The sequence below is a fragment of the Pristiophorus japonicus genome, chromosome 2, assembly GCF_044704955.1.
Source record: "Pristiophorus japonicus isolate sPriJap1 chromosome 2, sPriJap1.hap1, whole genome shotgun sequence".
In the NCBI taxonomy this organism is placed as follows: domain Eukaryota; kingdom Metazoa; phylum Chordata; class Chondrichthyes; family Pristiophoridae; genus Pristiophorus; species Pristiophorus japonicus.
In genome coordinates, this window is record NC_091978.1 from 4576014 (window position 1) to 4594875 (window position 18862).

The 18862-nt window shown below is 49.6% G+C and overlaps 1 protein-coding gene and 1 pseudogene across 1 annotated transcript in view; one reads left to right on the plus strand and one right to left on the minus strand.

Moving 5' to 3' along the window:
- The first annotated feature begins 8593 nt into the window (after positions 1-8593).
- LOC139251486 (U2 spliceosomal RNA) lies at positions 8594-8828 on the plus strand (annotated as a pseudogene).
- Positions 8829-15013: 6185 nt separating this feature from the next.
- Positions 15014-18862, minus strand: part of LOC139228318 (NACHT, LRR and PYD domains-containing protein 3-like) — a 75983-nt gene continuing 72134 nt past the window's right edge. Inside the window, exon 8 of the mRNA XM_070859504.1 lies at positions 15014-15425. Coding sequence (XP_070715605.1) covers positions 15014-15425 — 412 coding nt within the window. The remainder of the gene's footprint in view (positions 15426-18862) is intronic.

Below are 18862 nucleotides of genomic sequence, written 5' to 3' on the forward strand. Positions count from 1 at the left end.
GCGGTACCCCACTAGTAACTGCCTGCCATTCTGAAAAGTACCCATTTACTCCTACTCTTTGCTTCCTGTCTGACAACCAGTTCTCAATCCATGTCAGTACACTACCCCCAATCCCATGTGCTTTAACTTTGCACATCAATCTCTTGTGTGGGACCTTGTCGAACGCCTTCTGAAAGTCCAAATATACCACATCAACTGGTTCCCCCTTATCCACTCTACTGGAAACATCCTCAAAAAATTCCAGAAGATTTGTCAAGCATGATTTCCCTTTCACAAATCCATGCTGACTTGGACCTATCATGTCACCTCTTTCCAAATGCACTGCTATGACATCCTTAATAATTGATTCCATCATTTTACCCACTACCGATGTCAGGCTGACCGGTCTATAATTCCCTGTTTTCTCTCTCCCTCCTTTTTTAAAAAGTGGGGTTACATTGGCTACCCTCCACTCCATAGGAACTGATCCAGAGTCAATGGAATGTTGGAAAATGACTGTCAACGCATCCACTATTTCCAAGGCCACCTCCTTAAGTACTCTGGGATGCAGTCCATCAGGCCCTGGGGATTTATCGGGCTTCAATCCCATCAATTTCCCCAACACAATTTCCCGGCTAATAAGGATTTCCCTCAGTTCCTCCTCCTTACTAGACCCCCCGACCCCTTTTATAACCGGAAGGTTGTTCGTGTCCTCCTTCGTGAATACCGAACCAAAGTACTTGTTCAATTGGTCCGCCATTTCTTTGTTCCCCGTTATGACTTCCCCTGATTCTGACTGCAGGGGACCTACGTTTGTATTTACTAACCTTTTTCTCTTTGCATGTCAATAGAAAATTTTGCAATCCGTCTTAATGTTCCCTGCAAGCTTCTTCTCATACTCCATTTTCCCTGCCCTAATCAAACCCTTTGTCCTCCTCTGCTGTGTTCTAAATTTCTCCCAGTCCCCAGCTTCGCTGCTATTTCTGGCCAATTTGTATGCCACTTCCTTGGCTTTAATACTATCCCTGATTTCCCTTGATAGCCACGGTTGAGCCACCTTCCCTTTTTTATTTCTATGCCAGACAGGAATGTACAATTGTTGTAGTTCATCCATGCGGTCTCTAAATGTCTGCCATTGCCCATCCACAGTCAACCCCTTAAGTATCATTCGCCAATCCATCCCAGCCAATTCACGCCTCATACCTTCAAAGTTAGCCTTCTTTAAGTTCTGGACCATATTCTCTGAATTAACTGTTTCATTCTCCATCCCAATGCAGAATTCCACCATATTATGGTCACTCTTCCCCAAGGGGCCTCGCACAACGAGATTGCTAATTAATCCTCTCTCATTACATAACACCCAGTCTAAGATGGCCTCCCCCCTAGTTGGTTCCTCGACATATTGGTCTAAAAAACCATCCCTTGTGCACTCCAGAAAATCCTCCTCCACCGTATTGCTTCCAGTTTGGTATAGGGAGACACCAGCAGGGGGAGGCAGTGAGAGGTGTAACGGAGTGAGCTGTGATATAGGGAGACACCAGCAGAGGGAGGCAGTGAGAGGTGTAACAGAGTGAACTGTGATGTAGGGAGACACCAGCAGGGGGAGGCAGTGAGAGGTGTAACGGAGTGAGCTGTGATATAGGGAGACACCAGCAGGGGGAGGCAGTGAGAGGTGTAATGGAGTGAGCTGTGATATAGGGAGACACCAGCAGGGGGAGGCAGTGAGAGGTGTAACGGAGTGAGCTGTGATATAGGGAGACACCAGCAGGGGGAGGCAGTGAGAGGTGTAACGGAGTGAGCTGTGATATAGGGAGACACCAGCAGGGGGAGGCAGTGAGAGGTGTAACGGAGTGAGCTGTGATATAGGGAGACACCAGCACGAAGAGGCAGTGAGAGGTGTAACAGAGTGAGCTGTGATATAGGGAGATACCAGCAGGGGGAGGCAGTGAGAGGTGTAACGGAGTGAGCTGTGATATAGGGAGACACCAGCAGGGGGAGGCAGTGAGAGGTATAACGGAGTGAACTGTGATATAGGGAGACACCAGCAGGGGGAGGCAGTGAGAGGTGTAACGGAGTGAACTGTGATATAGGGAGACACCAGCAGGGGGAGGCAGTGAGAGGTGTAACGGAGTGAGCTGTGATATAGGGAGACACCAGCAGGGGGAGGCAGTGAGAGGTGTAACGGAGTGAGCTGTGATATAGGGAGACACCAGCAGGGGGAGGCAGTGAGAGGTGTAACGGAGTGAGCTGTGATATAGGGAGATACCAGCAGGGGGAGGCAGTGAGAGGTGTAACAGAGTGAGCTGTGATATAGGGAGTCACCAGCAGGGGGAGGCAGTGAGAGGTATAACGGAGTGAACTGTGATATAGGGAGACACCAGCAGGGGGAGGCAGTGAGAGGTGTAACGGAGTGAGCTGTGATATAGGGAGACACCAGCAGGGGGAGGCAGTGAGAGGTGTAATGGAGTGAGCTGTGATATAGGGAGACACCAGCAGGGGGAGGCAGTGAGAGGTGTAACGGAGTGAACTGTGATATAGGGAGACACCAGCAGGGGAAGGTAGTGAGAGGCGTAACGGAGTGAGCTGTGTTATAGGGAGACACCAGCAGGGGGAGGCAGTGAGAGGTGTAATGGAGTGAGCTGTGATATAGGGAGACACCAGCAGGGGGAGGCAGTGAGAGGTGTAATGGAGTGAGCTGTGATATAGGGAGACACCAGCAGGGGGAGGCAGTGAGAGGTGTAATGGAGTGAGCTGTGTTATAGTCGTGGGCCACCCTGACCTGCGAGAGGACACCACCGCAAGTCGGGAGGATAAAAGAGCTGGAGCATGCCAGTGCAACTTCCAGTGCGAGCTGCTCCAAGTGTGCGATGACTTTGAGGCTTCTCGGCCTTTTGGCTAAGATCAAGTGGAGTACCTGTTGATTGGGCATTCATATGCAAATCGACTGACTGCAGAAACTCGTTTTTCCAGTTTTGCTGGCTCTGGCCTTTGGCTTGAGCCAGGCGCCAATTGGAGAGAGGAGACAAAATCTGCATGTCGACTGACGATTCGACGGGCCTTTGGGCCTGTCAAGGGGCGGGCCTGGAGGTCCGCCCGTGCCCCGGACTGGGGCAACGCCAGGTTGAAGGCTTCGGCCAAAACTCACAGCGAAAGGAGGAATCTGCAACCTGGATGGCGGCCAACCAAGCGGTGAACCAGGGAGTCCGAAACACCATCCGAGTGACGGTGAAGAAAGTGGAAGGACAGACAATGATCAACCGGGAACTTTTCGTGAAGAAACTCCTGCTGGGAACATGTGGCATGAAAGTCGCCGACGTCTTCGCCTTGCAGGACCTCCCGAAGAGAGGTTACTTCGATGTGACCTTCAGAACCGTCACCCTCTGCCTGAAGTTCCTGAAGGGTTTGAAGGAGGCGAGTGAACCGGTGCGCTCAGTGCTAACTGGGAGCCGCTGTTCACCCTCCCGTCGCAGCGAAGACGCACTATCACAGTGCAAATGTTCGACCCCCACATCCCCGTCATCGATGTGCTGACTTTCCTCAACAGGTTTGTCGATGGGGCAGGAAGCAGCAGTGACGTGAAAGACGTGAAAGACGGGTACGGAATATGGACCAGCAAGCGCCAGATCCAGGCCACCTTGAGGGTGGACGCCAGCGGGACCATCCTGCACCCACCCTCCTGCTTTTCCATCGGAGGAAGCCGGGGCTACATGGTGTACGCTGGCCAACCCAACGTGTGCCGCACCTGCGGGAAGGCAGGCCATGTGGCGGCAAGCTGCAAGACGGTCATCTGCCGAAACTGCAAGAACGAGGGCCACCAGGCAAAAGACTGCAAGGAGACCAAGTGCTGCAACCTCTGAGGTCTGGCGGGGCACCTTTACAAAAACTGCCCCAAACGCAATCGCAGCTATGCGCAGGCAGCAAAGAACTTTGCACCAGAGGAGGAGGAAGCTGAGGAACACAACGCTCCAGAGGAGAGCCACACCCTCCCCCCGACCATGAACTCGGGACAAGACGGCGAGGAAGAGAACACTGCTACCGCGAGCTGCGAGCCACCAGCAGCCAGCAGCGAACCTCGCCCCCAGAGCACCGAACCCAGAGACGAGCTGACATCAGACGAGGAAGCGGAATGGCAGATAGTCGGGAAAAGGCGCAAGGCCAAGAGGCGACCACCAAGCTCGGCAGAAACCAGCGACGGCAGCGTGTCTGATGAGGAAAAGTGCCACCGCCTGAAGAAGAGGCAATGCGCCATCCCACGGCCACGGAAAAACGGGAGCAGGGAAGCGACCAACACAGCCCTGCCCCAGGAACCAGAGAGCAACAAAGGTCCCAGCGCACACGAGCTCCGGGAAACCGGGAGCGAAGGAGCAACCAACGCAGACCAGCCCCGGGATAACGGGAGCAGCGAAGTGCCCAGCACACCCCACCTCCGGAACACCGGGAGCGACGCAGCGATCGACGCACACCAGCTCGACACCGCCGCGACTGAGGAAAAGGGGGAACCACCAACACCAGGCGAGGACACTGCAGAGAACATTGAGGACTTAATCACAGAACTGCAGCAGTCCCCTGGTCAAAACATCCCCACAGCAGAGGACGATGATGACCACGCCACCCCAGGTGCAGTAAATGTGGAATTTGATGTAAACAGTAATAACTTAGACATGCTGGAAATCGCCATTGTGGAATATGGGGGAACTGAAAACGGTTTACCTGAAATTGAAAACGATGTAACTGAACTGCAATGTATGTAAATGTAAAACATAGCGTAAAAATGGATTTAAAAATTGCTGGTATTAACGTGCGTAGCGTGAAATCGACTACGCGATGTGTTTCCACCTTGGGGTACCTCGCCAAGGTCAAAGCGGACCTGCTGTTCTTGCAGGAGTGCGGCCTGCCGCACTTCAGCAGTTACCGGCAGTGGTCACGATGGTGGACCCATGGACCATCCATTTGGTCAGGGGGCAACGACAGCCGAGCTTCCGGCCTGGGCATTCTGCTGCGGGGAGGCCACTTCACCATCACCGAAGTTAAGGAGTTGGTGGGCGGCCGCCTCCTCGTAGCAGATGTAATGTACAAAAACTCCCCTCTCAGGTTAATTAATGTTTACGCTCCAGCTGTGAAGAACGAGAGGCTGGCCCTCTTCCAGCAGCTCCCACTGTTACTGGCAACGTCCAGGCCGGTCATTCTGGGCGGTGACTTCAACTGCATCATCGATGCGGCTGGACGATCCAGCAGAGCCGACAGCAAACTGGACGCCACGTCCAGACTCCTGATGGATGCGGTAAAAGATGCCAAGCTGTGTGACGTCTTCAGCAACCCTGCAGACGGAGCACCGCGCAGATACACCTGGTCGAGACCAGACGGGTCCGTCCGTTCCAGAATAGACTTCCTGTTTGTGTCCCACACGCTCCAGGTCAGATCCACCGACGTCACGCCGGTGTTCTTCTCTGACCACTGCCTCCTACTGGCTGACTGTCACATGCAGGACAACCAGAAAGTTGGCAGAGGGATATGGAAGCTGAACGTGAAACTGTTGACTCGGGAAAACATTGAGGAACTCAAGAGGGATTATAAAGGTTGGAGAACCGTAAAACCCCTCTGCGATTCCCCGATGCACTGGTGGGAAACAATCAAGACGAACATCAAGAGGTTCTTCATCCTCAAAGGTGTTCAGGAGGCGAGAGGGAGACAGAGGGAATTATCCCGACTCCAGACAAATATGCAAAACCTGCTCCTGCTGCAGTCGATGGGGGTCGATGTCGCGGAGGAACTCGAAGAGGTGAAGGGCCAGCAAGCCTCGCTCTTTGCCTCGGAGTCCTCCAAAATCATCTTCCGCTCCAGAGTCCGCTCCGTCGAGCAGGATGAGATGTGTTCGCGTTTCTTCTTCCAAAAGGTACACAGGGGGAGCTCTGTGATCACCAGCCTAAAGGAAGAAGACGGTTCTGTGACGTCTTCGCAGCCTGACATGCAGCGGATCAGCGAATCCTTCTACGCCAGGCTGTACGAAGTCAAGCCCACAGACCGCGCGGCCTCCCAGTCTTTCCTGTCGTCTATTTCGGATGTCTTAGACGACGGCAAGCGAGAGAGTCTGGACCACCCGCTAACTCTGGACGAGCTGACAAAGGCCGTCCGGTCCTTCGAGACGAATAAAACTCCCGGAAGCGATGGCTTACCGGTCGAGTTGTACTCGGCTCTGTGGGACTGGATAGGCCCGGACCTGCTGGAAGTGTACGGGGCTATGCTTCTGGCTGGCAGCATGTCAGAATCGATGAGGAAAGGCATCATCACCCTCATCTACAAGCAGAAGGGGGAGAGGGAGGAAATCAAAAACTGGCGGCCCATTTCGCTGCTCAATGTGGACTACAAGATCCTGTCAAAGGTCATCGCCAACAGGGTCAAGTCTGCTCTGGAGCTGGTGATTCACCCGGACCAGACCTGCGCTGTCCCCGGCAGGAAGATCTCTGATAGCCTCGCGCTACTCAGAGATACGATCGCCTACGTGCGGGACAGGAGGGTGAACACCTGTCTAATCAGCTTAGACCAGGAGAAAGCCTTTGACAGGATATCGCACACGTACCTGATGGACGTGCTCTCCAAAATGGGGTTCGGGGAGGGTATCCGCAATTGGGTCAAACTGCTCTACACAGACATCAGTAGTGCAGTTCTAATCAACGGGTGGGAAACTCAAAGCTTTCCAATTAGATCTGGAGTCAGGCAAGGCTGTCCTCTGTCGTCTGTCTTGTTTGTGTGTTGTATCGAGCCCTTTGCCGAGTCCATCAGGAAGGACGCGGGCATCAGAGGGGTGACGATCCCAGGCAGCGGAGGCGCCCAGGTCAAAACCTCGCTGTACATGGACGACGTCGCCATCTTTTGCTCGGACACGCAGTCGGTCCACAGATTGCTCGCAATCTGCGACCAGTTTGAACTGGCCTCGGGAGCAAAGGTCAACCGCACCAAAAGCGAGGCCATGCTCTTTGGTCACTGGACCGACCGAGCCTCCATTCCCTTCACCGTCAAGCCAGATTTCCTGAAGGTGCTGGGAATATGGTTCGGAGCGGACGGGGCGTGCGCCAAAAACTGGGACGAGCGCATTGCCAAGGTCAGACAGAAACTGTCATTTTGGGAGCAGCGCTCCCTTTCCATCACAGGCAAGAACCTGGTCATCAGGAGCGAGGTGCTCTCGGTGTTGTTGTACGTGGCGCAGGTCTGGCCCATCTCACGCTGCAGCGCCGCGGCAGTCACCCGAGCCGTCTTCCACTTTGTCTGGAGATCCAAAATGGACCGTGTCCGCAGAGACACGATGTACAAATCTCTGGACAGTGGAGGAAAGGACGTTCCGAACGTGGCCCTCACCCTGATGGCCACCTTTGTGTGCGGCTGCATCAAGCTATGCACAGCCCCCCAGTACGCAAACACCAAGTGTCACTACGTGCTGAGGTTCTACCTGTCCCCATTGTTGAGAAGGATGGGTCTGGCCACGCTGCCGCGAAACGCCCCCACCAGTTGGACCATGCCTGTCCACCTGTCCTTCGTGGAAAAGTTCTTCAAAAGAAACCCCTTTGACCACAAGGCCATCAAACAGTGGTCAGCACGTAAGGTCCTGGACACCCTACGAAAGAAGGAGAGGGTGGACCCTGTCGGGTGGTTCCCTGAGCGGACTGTCGAACTTGTTTGGCAGAACGTCTCATCGCCAAAGCTTACACACAAGCACCAAGACGTAGCTTGGTTGGTGGTGAGGGGGGCCCTACCCGTCAGAGTGTTCATGCACAGCCGACGTCTCAGCAGCACGGCACGGTGCCCCCGGGCCGGCTGCGGGGCGGACGAGACTGTCACCCATCTCCTTCAGGATTGCGCCTTTGCGACGCAGGTCTGGAAAGAGATGCAGTGGTTGCTGTCGAGGTTCATCCCAAGCAGCTCCATAACACAGGACTCTGTGCTCTACGGGCTGTTCCCAGGGACACACACCGAGACAGACATCACCTGCTGCTGGAGGGCCATCAACTCGGTCAATGACGCTCTTTGGTCTTGCCGAAACTTGCTGGTCTTCCAGAACAAGGAGATGACCACGTCCGCATGTTGCAGACTGGTGCAATCCAAGATCCAGGAATACGTGCTGAGGGACGCACTGAAAATTGGTGCAGTCGCCGCAAAGGCACGGTGGGGTAGGGCCACAGTCTAAAACCCTTCCGCCACGGAAAACCCGGGGGCAGAAATCAGCACCAAACTCCCTCGGGCTGTATTTGTAATTTACACCTTGTGTACATAGAGCACCAAACCTGTAAACATCAATGTAGTGCCATGTACAATGTAAGGTGTGTTATGAAATGCAAGTTTGAAAAGAAAAAATGTAAATGTACCATCACCCATTCCGGGCTCTGTAATGTAACACATGAAATGTAATTTGTGTAAATGTACCACAATGTACCCTGTTTATTGTACTGAATCGCAGTTGAACAGAAAAACGAGAAATGTAACGAACGAAACTGCCGTCAGCACCCAGATGTATTGTATGGGATTGCTGACCGCAGCGAAATGTAATGAAATGCCATCGAATGTACTGTACAGATTCTTTTTATGAATAAAGTATATTTTGAAATAAAAAAAAACAGAGGAAATCGCTTCTCGGCCTTTTGGCTAAGATCAAGTGTAGTACCGTTTCTGACCAGCCACCATGACCTCCGGGTGGTTTCTCCCTGGCCAGGAAGGTATATGCTTGCATTTTTGGAAACAGGAGGTGGGTGGGGAGGTTTGACCCATCCACCTCCACGGAGGTGTGTGGGGGACCTGACCCATCCACCTCCATGGCACGAACCTGGTATTGCAGTACTTCCAGGAACGGTGCAGTGGCTCTAGGCCTTTTGGCTAAGAGCATTGGCGCAGAGTGATCCTTGGCATGTGCAAGGTGACCTCTGGCGTTTGTGATTTGACAAAGAATTGGAACGATTGGCTACGAATTTAAAAAAAAAACAAAAAAAAAACAGAGGAAACAGGAGGTGGGTGGGGAGGGTTGACCCATCCACCTCCACGGAGGTGTGTGGGGGACCTGACCCATCCACCTCCATGGCACGAACCTGGTATTGCAGTACTTCCAGGAACGGTGCAGTGGCTCTAGGCCTTTTGGCTAAGAGCATTGGCGCAGAGTGATCCTTGGCATGTGCAAGGTGACCTCTGGCGTTTGTGATTTGACAAAGAATTGGAACGATTGGCTACGAATTTAAAAAAAAAACAAAAAAAAAACAGAGGAAACAGGAGGTGGGTGGGGAGGGTTGACCCATCCACCTCCACGGAGGTGTGTGGGGGACCTGACCCATCCACCTCCATGGCACGAACCTGGTATTGCAGTACTTCCAGGAACGGTGCAGTGGCTCTAGGCCTTTTGGCTAAGAGCATTGGCGCAGAGTGATCCTTGGCATGTGCAAGGTGACCTCTGGCGTTTGTGATTTGACAAAGAATTGGAACGATTGGCTACGAATTTAAAAAATAAAACAAAAAAAAAACAGAGGCCTGATATCGCACACGTACCTGATGGACGTGCTCTCCAAAATGGGGTTTGGGGAGGGTATCCGCAATTGGGTCAAACTGCTCTACACAAACATCAGTAGTGCAGTTCTAATCAACGGGTGGGAAACTCAAAGCTTTCCAATCAGATCTGGAGTCAGGCAAGGCTGTCCTCTCTCGGCTGTCTTGTTTGTGTGTTGTATCGAGCCCTTTGCCGAGTCCATTGTAAATGTAGATTCTTTTCTCTCAATCTGGTTCAGTAAAATTACTGAGTCGAATACCTATTGTGCTTTCAACAAAGCAGTCTTTATTTTACTGGCCGGCAAGACTTATCAGACAGAAGATATACTCTCTCGATAGAGCGTACACACTCCCTACGGATAAGTGAAGTTACATCGTAAAGCGACAACAGTTATACATTTTTGAAAATAGATAACGAAAGACAATGAGATTGATATTCCAATTCAGCCACTCATTAGTCAATCCATATGGGATGTTTTTACGAAAGCTCAAGTATTGCCTCTGGATGTTACAACTTTTCTGGCGTGATCACTAACTGAGACCTTGCAATTCTGCAGATTTATCCATATATTCATTTCATGTTACAATTTATGGTATTGGCAGGATTAGTAACTTAAAACCTTGAGAAAGCCTATTAATTGTGCTGATGTATTATTTGCAATCTGACATTCTCAGTTATTTTTCCATGGCTTATACATTTTCATATATCCAGTTTACTTTACTGTTTTTAATTCCATATATCCCGTTCATATATCCACACCATCAGGAAGGATGCGGGCATTCAAGGGGTGACAATCCCAGGCAGCGGAGGCGCTCAGGTCAAGAGCTCCCTGTACATGGACGACGTCGCCGTCTTTTGCTCGGATCCGCAGTCGGTCCGCAGATTGCTCGCAATCTGCGACCAGTTTGAACTGGCCCCGGGAGCAAAAGTCAATCGCACCAAGAGCGAGGCCATGCTCTTTGGCCACTGGTCCGACCGAGCCTCCATTCCCTTCACCGTCAAGCCAGATTTCCTGAAGGTGCTGGGAATATGGTTCGGAGCGGACGGGGCGTACGCCAAAAACTGGGACGAGCGTATCACCAAGGTCAAACAGAAACTGGCATTTTGGGAGCAGCGCTCCCTCTCCATCACAGGCAAGAACCTGGTCATCAGGAGCGAGGTGCTCTCGGTGTTGTTGTACGTGGCGCAGGTCTGGCCCATCTCACGCTGCAGCGCCGCGGCAGTCACCCGAGCCGTCTTCCACTTTGTCTGCAGATCCAAAATGGACCGTGTCCACAGAGACACGATGTACAAATCTCTGGACAATGGAAGAAAGGATGTTCAGAACATGGCCCTCACCCTGATGGCCACCTTTGTGTGCGGTTGCATCAAGCTATGCACAGCCCCCCAGTACGCAAACACCAAGTGTCACTACGTGCTGAGGTTCTACCTGTCCCCATTGTTGAGAAGGATGGGTTTGGCCACGCTGCCGCGAAACGCCCCCACCAGTTGGACCATGCCTGTCCACCTGTCCTTCGTGGAAAAGTTCTTCAAAAGAAACCCGTTTGACCACAAGGCCATCAAACAGTGGTCAGCACGTAAGGTCCTGGACGCCCTCCGAAAGAAGGAGACGGTAGACCCTGTCGGGTGGTTCCCTGAGCAGACTGTCGAACTCATTTGGCAGAACGTCTCGCCGCCAGAGCTTTCACACAAGCACCAAGACGTAGCTTGGTTGGCGGTGAGGGGGGCCCTACCCGTCAGAGTGTTCATGCACAGCCGACGCCTCAGCAACACGGCACGGTGCCCCCGGGCCGGCTGCGGGGCGGACGAGACTGTCACCCATCTCCTTCAGGATTGCGCCTTTGCAACGCAGGTCTGGGAAGAGATGCAGTGGTTGCTGTCGAGGTTCATCCCGAGCAGCTCTGTAACACAGGACTCTGCTCTACGGGCTGTTCCCAGGGACACACACCGAGACAGACATCACCTGCTGCTGGAGGGCCATCAACTCGGTCAATGACGCTCTTTGGTCTTGCCGAAACTTGCTGGTCTTCCAGAACAAGGAGATGACCACGTCCGCATGTTGCAGACTGGTGCAATCCAAGATCCAGGAATTCGTGCTGAGGGACGCACTGAAAATTGGTGCAGTCGCCGCAAAGGCACGGTGGGGAAGGGCCACAGTTTAAAGCCCTTCTGCCATGGAAAACCCGGGGGCAGGAATCAGTACAAACCCCCCTCGGGCTGAATTTGTAATTTACTTTTTGTGTACATAGAGCACCAAACCTGTAAACACCAATGTCGTGCCATGTACAATGCAAGGTGTGTTACGAAATGCATGTTTGAAAAGAAAAATGTAAATGTACCGTCACCCATTCCATGCACTGTATCATAACACATGAAACGTAATTTGTGTGAATGTACCACAATGTATCCCGTTTATTGTACCGAACCGCACTTGAACTGAAAAACAAGAAATGTAACTAACGGAACTGCCGTCAGCACCCAGATGTATTGTATGGGATTGCTGACCGCAGCTGAATGTACTGAAATGCCATTGAATGTACTGTACAGAATTTTTTATGAATAAAGTATATTTTGAAATAAAAAAAACAGAGGCCTCTAAATCTTCCTCAAACGGTTCCAGTTCATCTGTGTGCCGCAGTTATACCTGGTCAACATGTTTTCTGCATGTTTGGCCATTCTTGAGCATGACAATGAACACTCTGTTACACTCCTTATCTGTATCTGTACCAGAGATCCATTTTGGACCTTGACCATAGTTCAGTACAAACACTGGATCATTGACAGAGCGATCTCGTGACACAGCAGTACGATCATGATACAATTGCTGACTTTGACGTCTATTTTCAACACGATCATTCAAATCAGGATGATCAAGAGAAAGCTTGGTCTTGAGATTTCTCTTCATCAGTTGATCAGCAGGGGAAACACCAGTAAGCGTATGAGGTTGTGTTCTATAACTGAGCAATATACGAGTTTGAAGTGAACCCTGAGTTACACATTTCATACTTTGCTTGATCGTTTGAACAGCACGCTCTGCTTGACCATTAGAAGCAGGTTTGAATGGAGCTGACCTCGCATGTCTAATACCATTGAGCTTCATGAACTCTTGAAACTCAAGACTTGTGAAACAAGACCTCACAACAATATCAGGTAAACCATGAGTAGCAAACATGACACGTAGGCTCTCCATAGTGGCTGTAGATATACTGGATGACATAATAATACACTCTATCCACTTTGAATATGCATCCACCACATGAATGGACCCGCAAAATCGATGTGGATCCTTGGCCATGGTTTAGATGGCTACGACCAAACACTCAGTGGAGATTCCGCTGGTACTTTACTTAGCTGCATACAAGTATTACGCTGATGCACTCATGATTCCAGATCAGAGTCAATTCCAGGGCACCATATATGAGACCTAGCAATGTCTTTCATCATAACAATACCGGGATGAGCGCTATGTAGCTCACGTACAAATCTTTCTCTACCTTTCTTAGGCATGATGACACGATTACACCCCACAGTAAGCAATCTGACTGAATGGACAGTGCATCCTTGTGACGGGTGTAAGGTTTGGTCTCTTCACACATCTCCATAGGTATATCAGACCAATCACTACTGAGGACACGTTTCACAACCACCAAAATAGGGTTATAGCTGGTCCAAATTCTGACTTGTTGAGCAGTGACAGGAGTTTCATCACTCAAAAGCATCCATTACCAATGTTGGAGCGGATTTTTGGACATATATTTGATTGTATACGGGACCAAACATTTGTTTTATTTTCCCCTTTAAATGAATTTTGTAAGGGATAATAATGATGCATTATGCTTTAAACAGTTAGACTTTAAGGCATGCTGGCCTTGAGTTAATGGAGATTGGAATGTGAGATAATGAACACTGGAGAGTTAAGTGCTGAGAATGTTTGTTTAAACCGGTGTCAAAAAAGCCTGCACTTGTTTATACTGCCCTGTCACAGTGCAGGATGGGTTATATATCAAAAGCTTAGTCTTCGATAGTAACACTTTTGTAGTGCTAAAGCATATGTTGTAAAGTGACGTAATTTGTAAGATAAAAGGACATCACTGCAGATACCAATTTGAGAAATGGTTAAAGACAGGGATCTTTAACACTTCTCCCAAAGCTTTGTCTCCAATTTAATAAACCTCTCTTTATATATATTATACAGTCTCGGAAATATTTTTCCACAACACCAATATTAGATCTGCGAGTTGAGGCGTTTTCACATCAGGTGTAGGCAAAGGCAAACGACTCAGTACCGGGTCTATGACGAATAATGTAATTATAGCCAGACAATGTCCATGCCCACGGGACGATGCATTGGTATTAATACCTTTGTTTTCAGAAAACAATGAAATGAGTGGCTTGTGATCTGTTTCGAGTTCAAAACGGAGACCAAACAGGTACTGATGCACCTTTGTTACACCATACACACAGGCCAAAGCTTCTTTGTCTACCATGCTTTCCGCTTTTGATAAACTTCTCGAAGCATACATAACAGGTTGTAGCTTACCCGACTCATTGGCTTGTTGGAGTACATAAACAACACCGTATGATGAAGCATCACAGGCTAATACAAGATGCTTACACGGATCAAAATGAACAAGCAACTTGTTTGAACAGAGCAGACTCTTAGCTTTCTCAAAGGCTCCATCTTGAGACATACCCCAGACTCAATTGTTACCTTTTCTGAGTAGCCCAAGGAATGAATGCAGCTCTGTCACATTCTGAGGCTTGGGTGCATTTTTGATGGCCTTGGTTTTTGAATCAGTAGGCCTGATTCCATCAGCAGAAATCTTCCTACCAAGGAATTCAACTTCAGGTGCCATGAAGGCACACTTCGAACGTTTCAGCCTGAGTCCCATTTTGTCCAGACGATGTAGAACTTCCTCCAGATTGTTCAGATGTTCAGCGGTGTCATGACCTGTGACCAGAATGTCATCTTGGAACATGACAGTTCTAGGAATGGATTTCAGTAGACTCTCCATATTCCTCTAGAATATGGCTGCAGCCGAACGAATTCCGAAAGGACACCTGTTGTAGACAAACAGTTCCTTTATGGGTGCTGATGCAGGTCAGTTTCTAAATTATCGACAAGCTTCTGTGTCCTGTAGGCCGATGTCCGATCTAGCTTAGTGAACGACTTTCTGCCAGCTAGCATAGCGAATAGGTCATCAGCCTTCGGTAACGGGTACTGAACCTGTTTCGAGAGTCGGTTAATCGTAACCTTGTAGTCTCTGCAAATCCTGACAATGACATCACTCTTCAGCACAGGAACAATGAGTCTGGCCCGCTCATTGAACTCAGCAGGTGATATGACCCCTTCATGTTGGAGTCTGTCAAGCTCGATCTCAATCTTCTCCCTCATCATATAAGGGACAGACCAAGCTTTGTGATAGACAGGCCTTGCATCAGAATCCAGCTGAAACTGCACCTTGGCTCCAGTAAAATTATCAATGCCAGGCTCAAACAAAGAAGGAAACTTCTTCAACACTTGAGCACAAGAAGTGTCATCCACCGAGGACAATGCTTTGGCATCATTCCAGTCCAGTTTGATGTTCTTGAGCCAATTCCGACCGAATAGTGTTGGACCATTACCTGGGACAATTCATAATGATAGATCTTGATCACACCATAATACGACACCTTGACTACTGCATTACCAATCACAGGTATAAGTTCCTTCGTATCAGTATGCAACTTGGCCTTGACTGGACTCCGCTTAGGCTTCACAGCCTCAGTGTCCCACAGCTTGTCAAATGTCACTTGGCTCATGATCGACTGACTTGCACCCGTGTCCAGCTCCATTGATACAGGCACGCCATTCAGCTTCACATTAACAGTTATCGGCTGGCTCTTATCAACACTTCGGGTGTGTATCCGATCTCTTTTATTCCACCTCGGATAAGTACAAGACCCGACTTGCTGTATTGCCTGCATGACCTCCGACAGTGGCGCCCTCTGGTGACCCCAAGCATAAATATATTACAAGCCTCTTGTTAGCTGGCACGGATACGGTGGGCCAAAATGGCCTCCTTCCGTGCTGTAATCTTCTATGATTCTATGATGAGGGTTTCAGCAGTGGATGAGTTGAGGCAAGGACGGAGATGGCTATGTTACGGAGATGGAAATAGTCGTTTTAGTTGTGTTGTTTATTTCAGCTCATTTCAACGTCAAATGTGACACCAAGATTGCGAACAGTGCGGATCAGCCTCAGACAGAAGTTGGGGAGAGGAATGGAGTCAGTGTCTACGGAACAGAGTTTGTGGCGAGGACCGAAAACAATGGCTTCGGTCTTCCCAATACTTAATTGGAGAAATTTTCTGCTCATCCAGAACTCAAGCAGTCTGACAATTTGGAGACTGTGGAGGGGTTGAGACAAGTGGTAGTGAGGTAGAGCTGGGAGTTTCCACATGTATGGTGAAGACAAACACTGTATTTTTGGATAATGTTGCCAAGGGGCAACATGTAGATGAGGGCCAATGATAGATCCTTGGGGGGCACCAGAGAAAGAAAAAGAAAGACTTGCATTTATATAGCGCCTTTCATGACCATTGGACGTCACAAAGTGCTTTACAGGCAATTAAGTACTTTTGGAGTGTAGTAACGTGGAAAACACGGCAGCTAATTTGGGCACAACAAGCTCCCACAAACAGCAATGTGATAATGACCTGATAATCTGTTTTTGTTATGTTCATTGAAGGAGAAATGTTGGTCGGCACACTGGGGATAATTCCTCTGCTCTTCGAAATAGCGCCATGGGATCTATTACATCCACCTGAAAAAGGTTTACCATCTCATCCAAAAGACAGCACCTCCGACAGAGCAGCACTCTCAGTCAGCATTGCACTGGAATGTCAGTGTAGTTTTATGTGCTCAAGTCCCTGGAGTGAGACGTGAACCCACAACCTTCTGACTCCAAGGCGAGTGTGCTACCCACTGAGCCACAGCTGACATTTAAGAGGTAATACTGCGGGAGCGGGAAGAGAAGCTGTTGCAGGTGATTCTCTGGCGACGATTACATAGATAAGAATGGAACCAGCTGAGTGCAGTCCCACCGAGCTGGACAACGCCCGTGTCAAAGGTTGCAGACAAGTCAAGTAGAACGAGGAGGGGATAGTTTGCCTTCAGCACAGTCACAAAGGATGTCATTTATGACTTTGATGAGAGCCATTTCGGTACTGTGACAGGGGCGTAAACCTAATTGGAGGGATTCAAACATGGAGTTGTGGGAAAGATGGGCACGGATTTGGGAGGTGACAACACATTCAACTACTTTTGGAGGGGAAAGGGAGATTGGAGAATCGGCGGTAGTTTGCAAGGATGGAGGGGTCAAGGGTTGTTTTTTTGAGGAGGGGGTGACAACAGCAAATTTCAAGAAGAGGGAGACAGTATCTGAGGAGAGGGAATCGTTAACAATGTCAGCTAACATGGGAGCCAGAAAAGGATGTTGGGTGGTCACAGTTTGGTGCAAAGTGGGTCTCGTGGACAAGATGAGCTCGGAGAGGTCATGTGGGGAGATCGGAGAGAAACTGGAGAAAGATGTGAGGTCAGGGCAAGGGGGATCCTTAGAGGAAGTTTGGCCCAGTGGGCTAGAGGAAGGGCACCACTTGGAAGAAACACTGAGGTGAGCAAAGCACAGAATTACCACCCACTGCCCTCCATCAGCTGAGGAATCAGTATCCTCCATGTTGATCACCACTTGGAAGAAGCACTGAGAGTAGCAAGGGCACAGAATCTACTCTGGGTGGGGGACTTCAATGTACATCATCAAAAGGGACTCGGTAGCACTACTACTGACCGAGTTGGCTGAGTCCTGAAGGACATAGCTGCCAGACTGGGCCTGCAGCAGGTGGTGAGAGAACCAACATGAGGGAAAAACCTACTTGACCTCATCCTCACCAATCTACCTGTCGCAGATGCATCTGTCCATGACAGCATTAATAGCAACGACCATCGCACAGTCCTTGTGCAGATGAAGTCCCGACTTCACGCTGAGATCAGCCAATAAACGGGTCCTTTTCAGAATGGCAGGCAGTGACTAGTGCGGTGTTGCAAGGTTCAGTGTTGGGACCCCAGCTATTTACAATATATATTAATAATTTAGATGAAGAAATTGAATGTAATATCTTCAAGTTTGCTGATGACACTAATCTGGGTAACAGTGTGAGCTGTGAGGAGGATGCTAAGAGGTTGCAGGGTGACTTGGACAGGTTAGGTGAGTGGGCAAATGCATGGCATTTAAAAAGTAGGACCTCAAAGGTATTAATCTCAGGATTGCTACGAGTGCCATGTGCTAGTCAGAGTAGGAATCGCAGGATAGCTCATATGAATACGTGGCTTGAGGAGTGGTGCAGAAGGGAGGGATTCAAATTCCTGGGACATTGGAACCGGTTCTGGGGGAGGTGAAATCAGTACAACAGTCTACACCTGGGCAGGACCGGAACCGATGTCCAAGGGGGAGTGATTGCTAGTGCTGTTGGGGAGGGGTTAAACTAATATGGCAGGGGGATGGGAACCTACGCAGGGAGACAGATAGAAGTAGAATGGGGGCAGAAGCAAAAGACAAAAAGAAGTAAAGAAAGTGGAGGGCAGAGAAACCCAAGGCAAAAATCAAAAAGGACCACATTACAGCAAAATTCTAAAGGGGCAAAGGAGCCTGAAGGCTCTGTGCCTCAATGCGAGGAGTATTCATAATAAGGTGGATGAATTAACTGCAATATGATATAATTGGCATCACGGAGACATGGCTCCAGAGAGACCAAGGCTGGGAACTCAACATCCAGGGGTATTCAAAATTCAGGAAGATAGACAGAAAGGAAAAGGAGGTGGGGTAGTGTTGCTGGTTAAAGAGGAAATTAATGCAATAGTAAGGAAGGACATTAGCTTGGATGATGTGGACTCGGTATGGGTGGAGCTGCGGAATACCAAAGGGTGGAAAACGCTAGTGGGAGTTGTGGACAGACCACGAAACAGTAGTAGTGAGGTTGGGGACCGCAACAAACAAGATATTTGGGATGCGTGCAATAAAGATACAGCAGATATCATGGGCGACTTTAATCTACATATAGATTGGGTTAATCAAACTGGTAGCAATACAGTGGAGGAGGATTTCCTGGAGTGTATTAGGGATGGTTTTCTAGACCAATATGTCAAGGAACCAACTACAGGGCTGCCATCCTAGACTGGGTGATGTGTAATGAGAAAGGACTAATTAACAATCTTGTTGTGCGAGGCCCCTTGGGGACGAGTGACTATAATATGGTTGAATTCTTTATTAAGATGGAGAGTGACACAGTTAATTCAGAGACTAGGGTCCTGAAGTTAAGGAAAGGT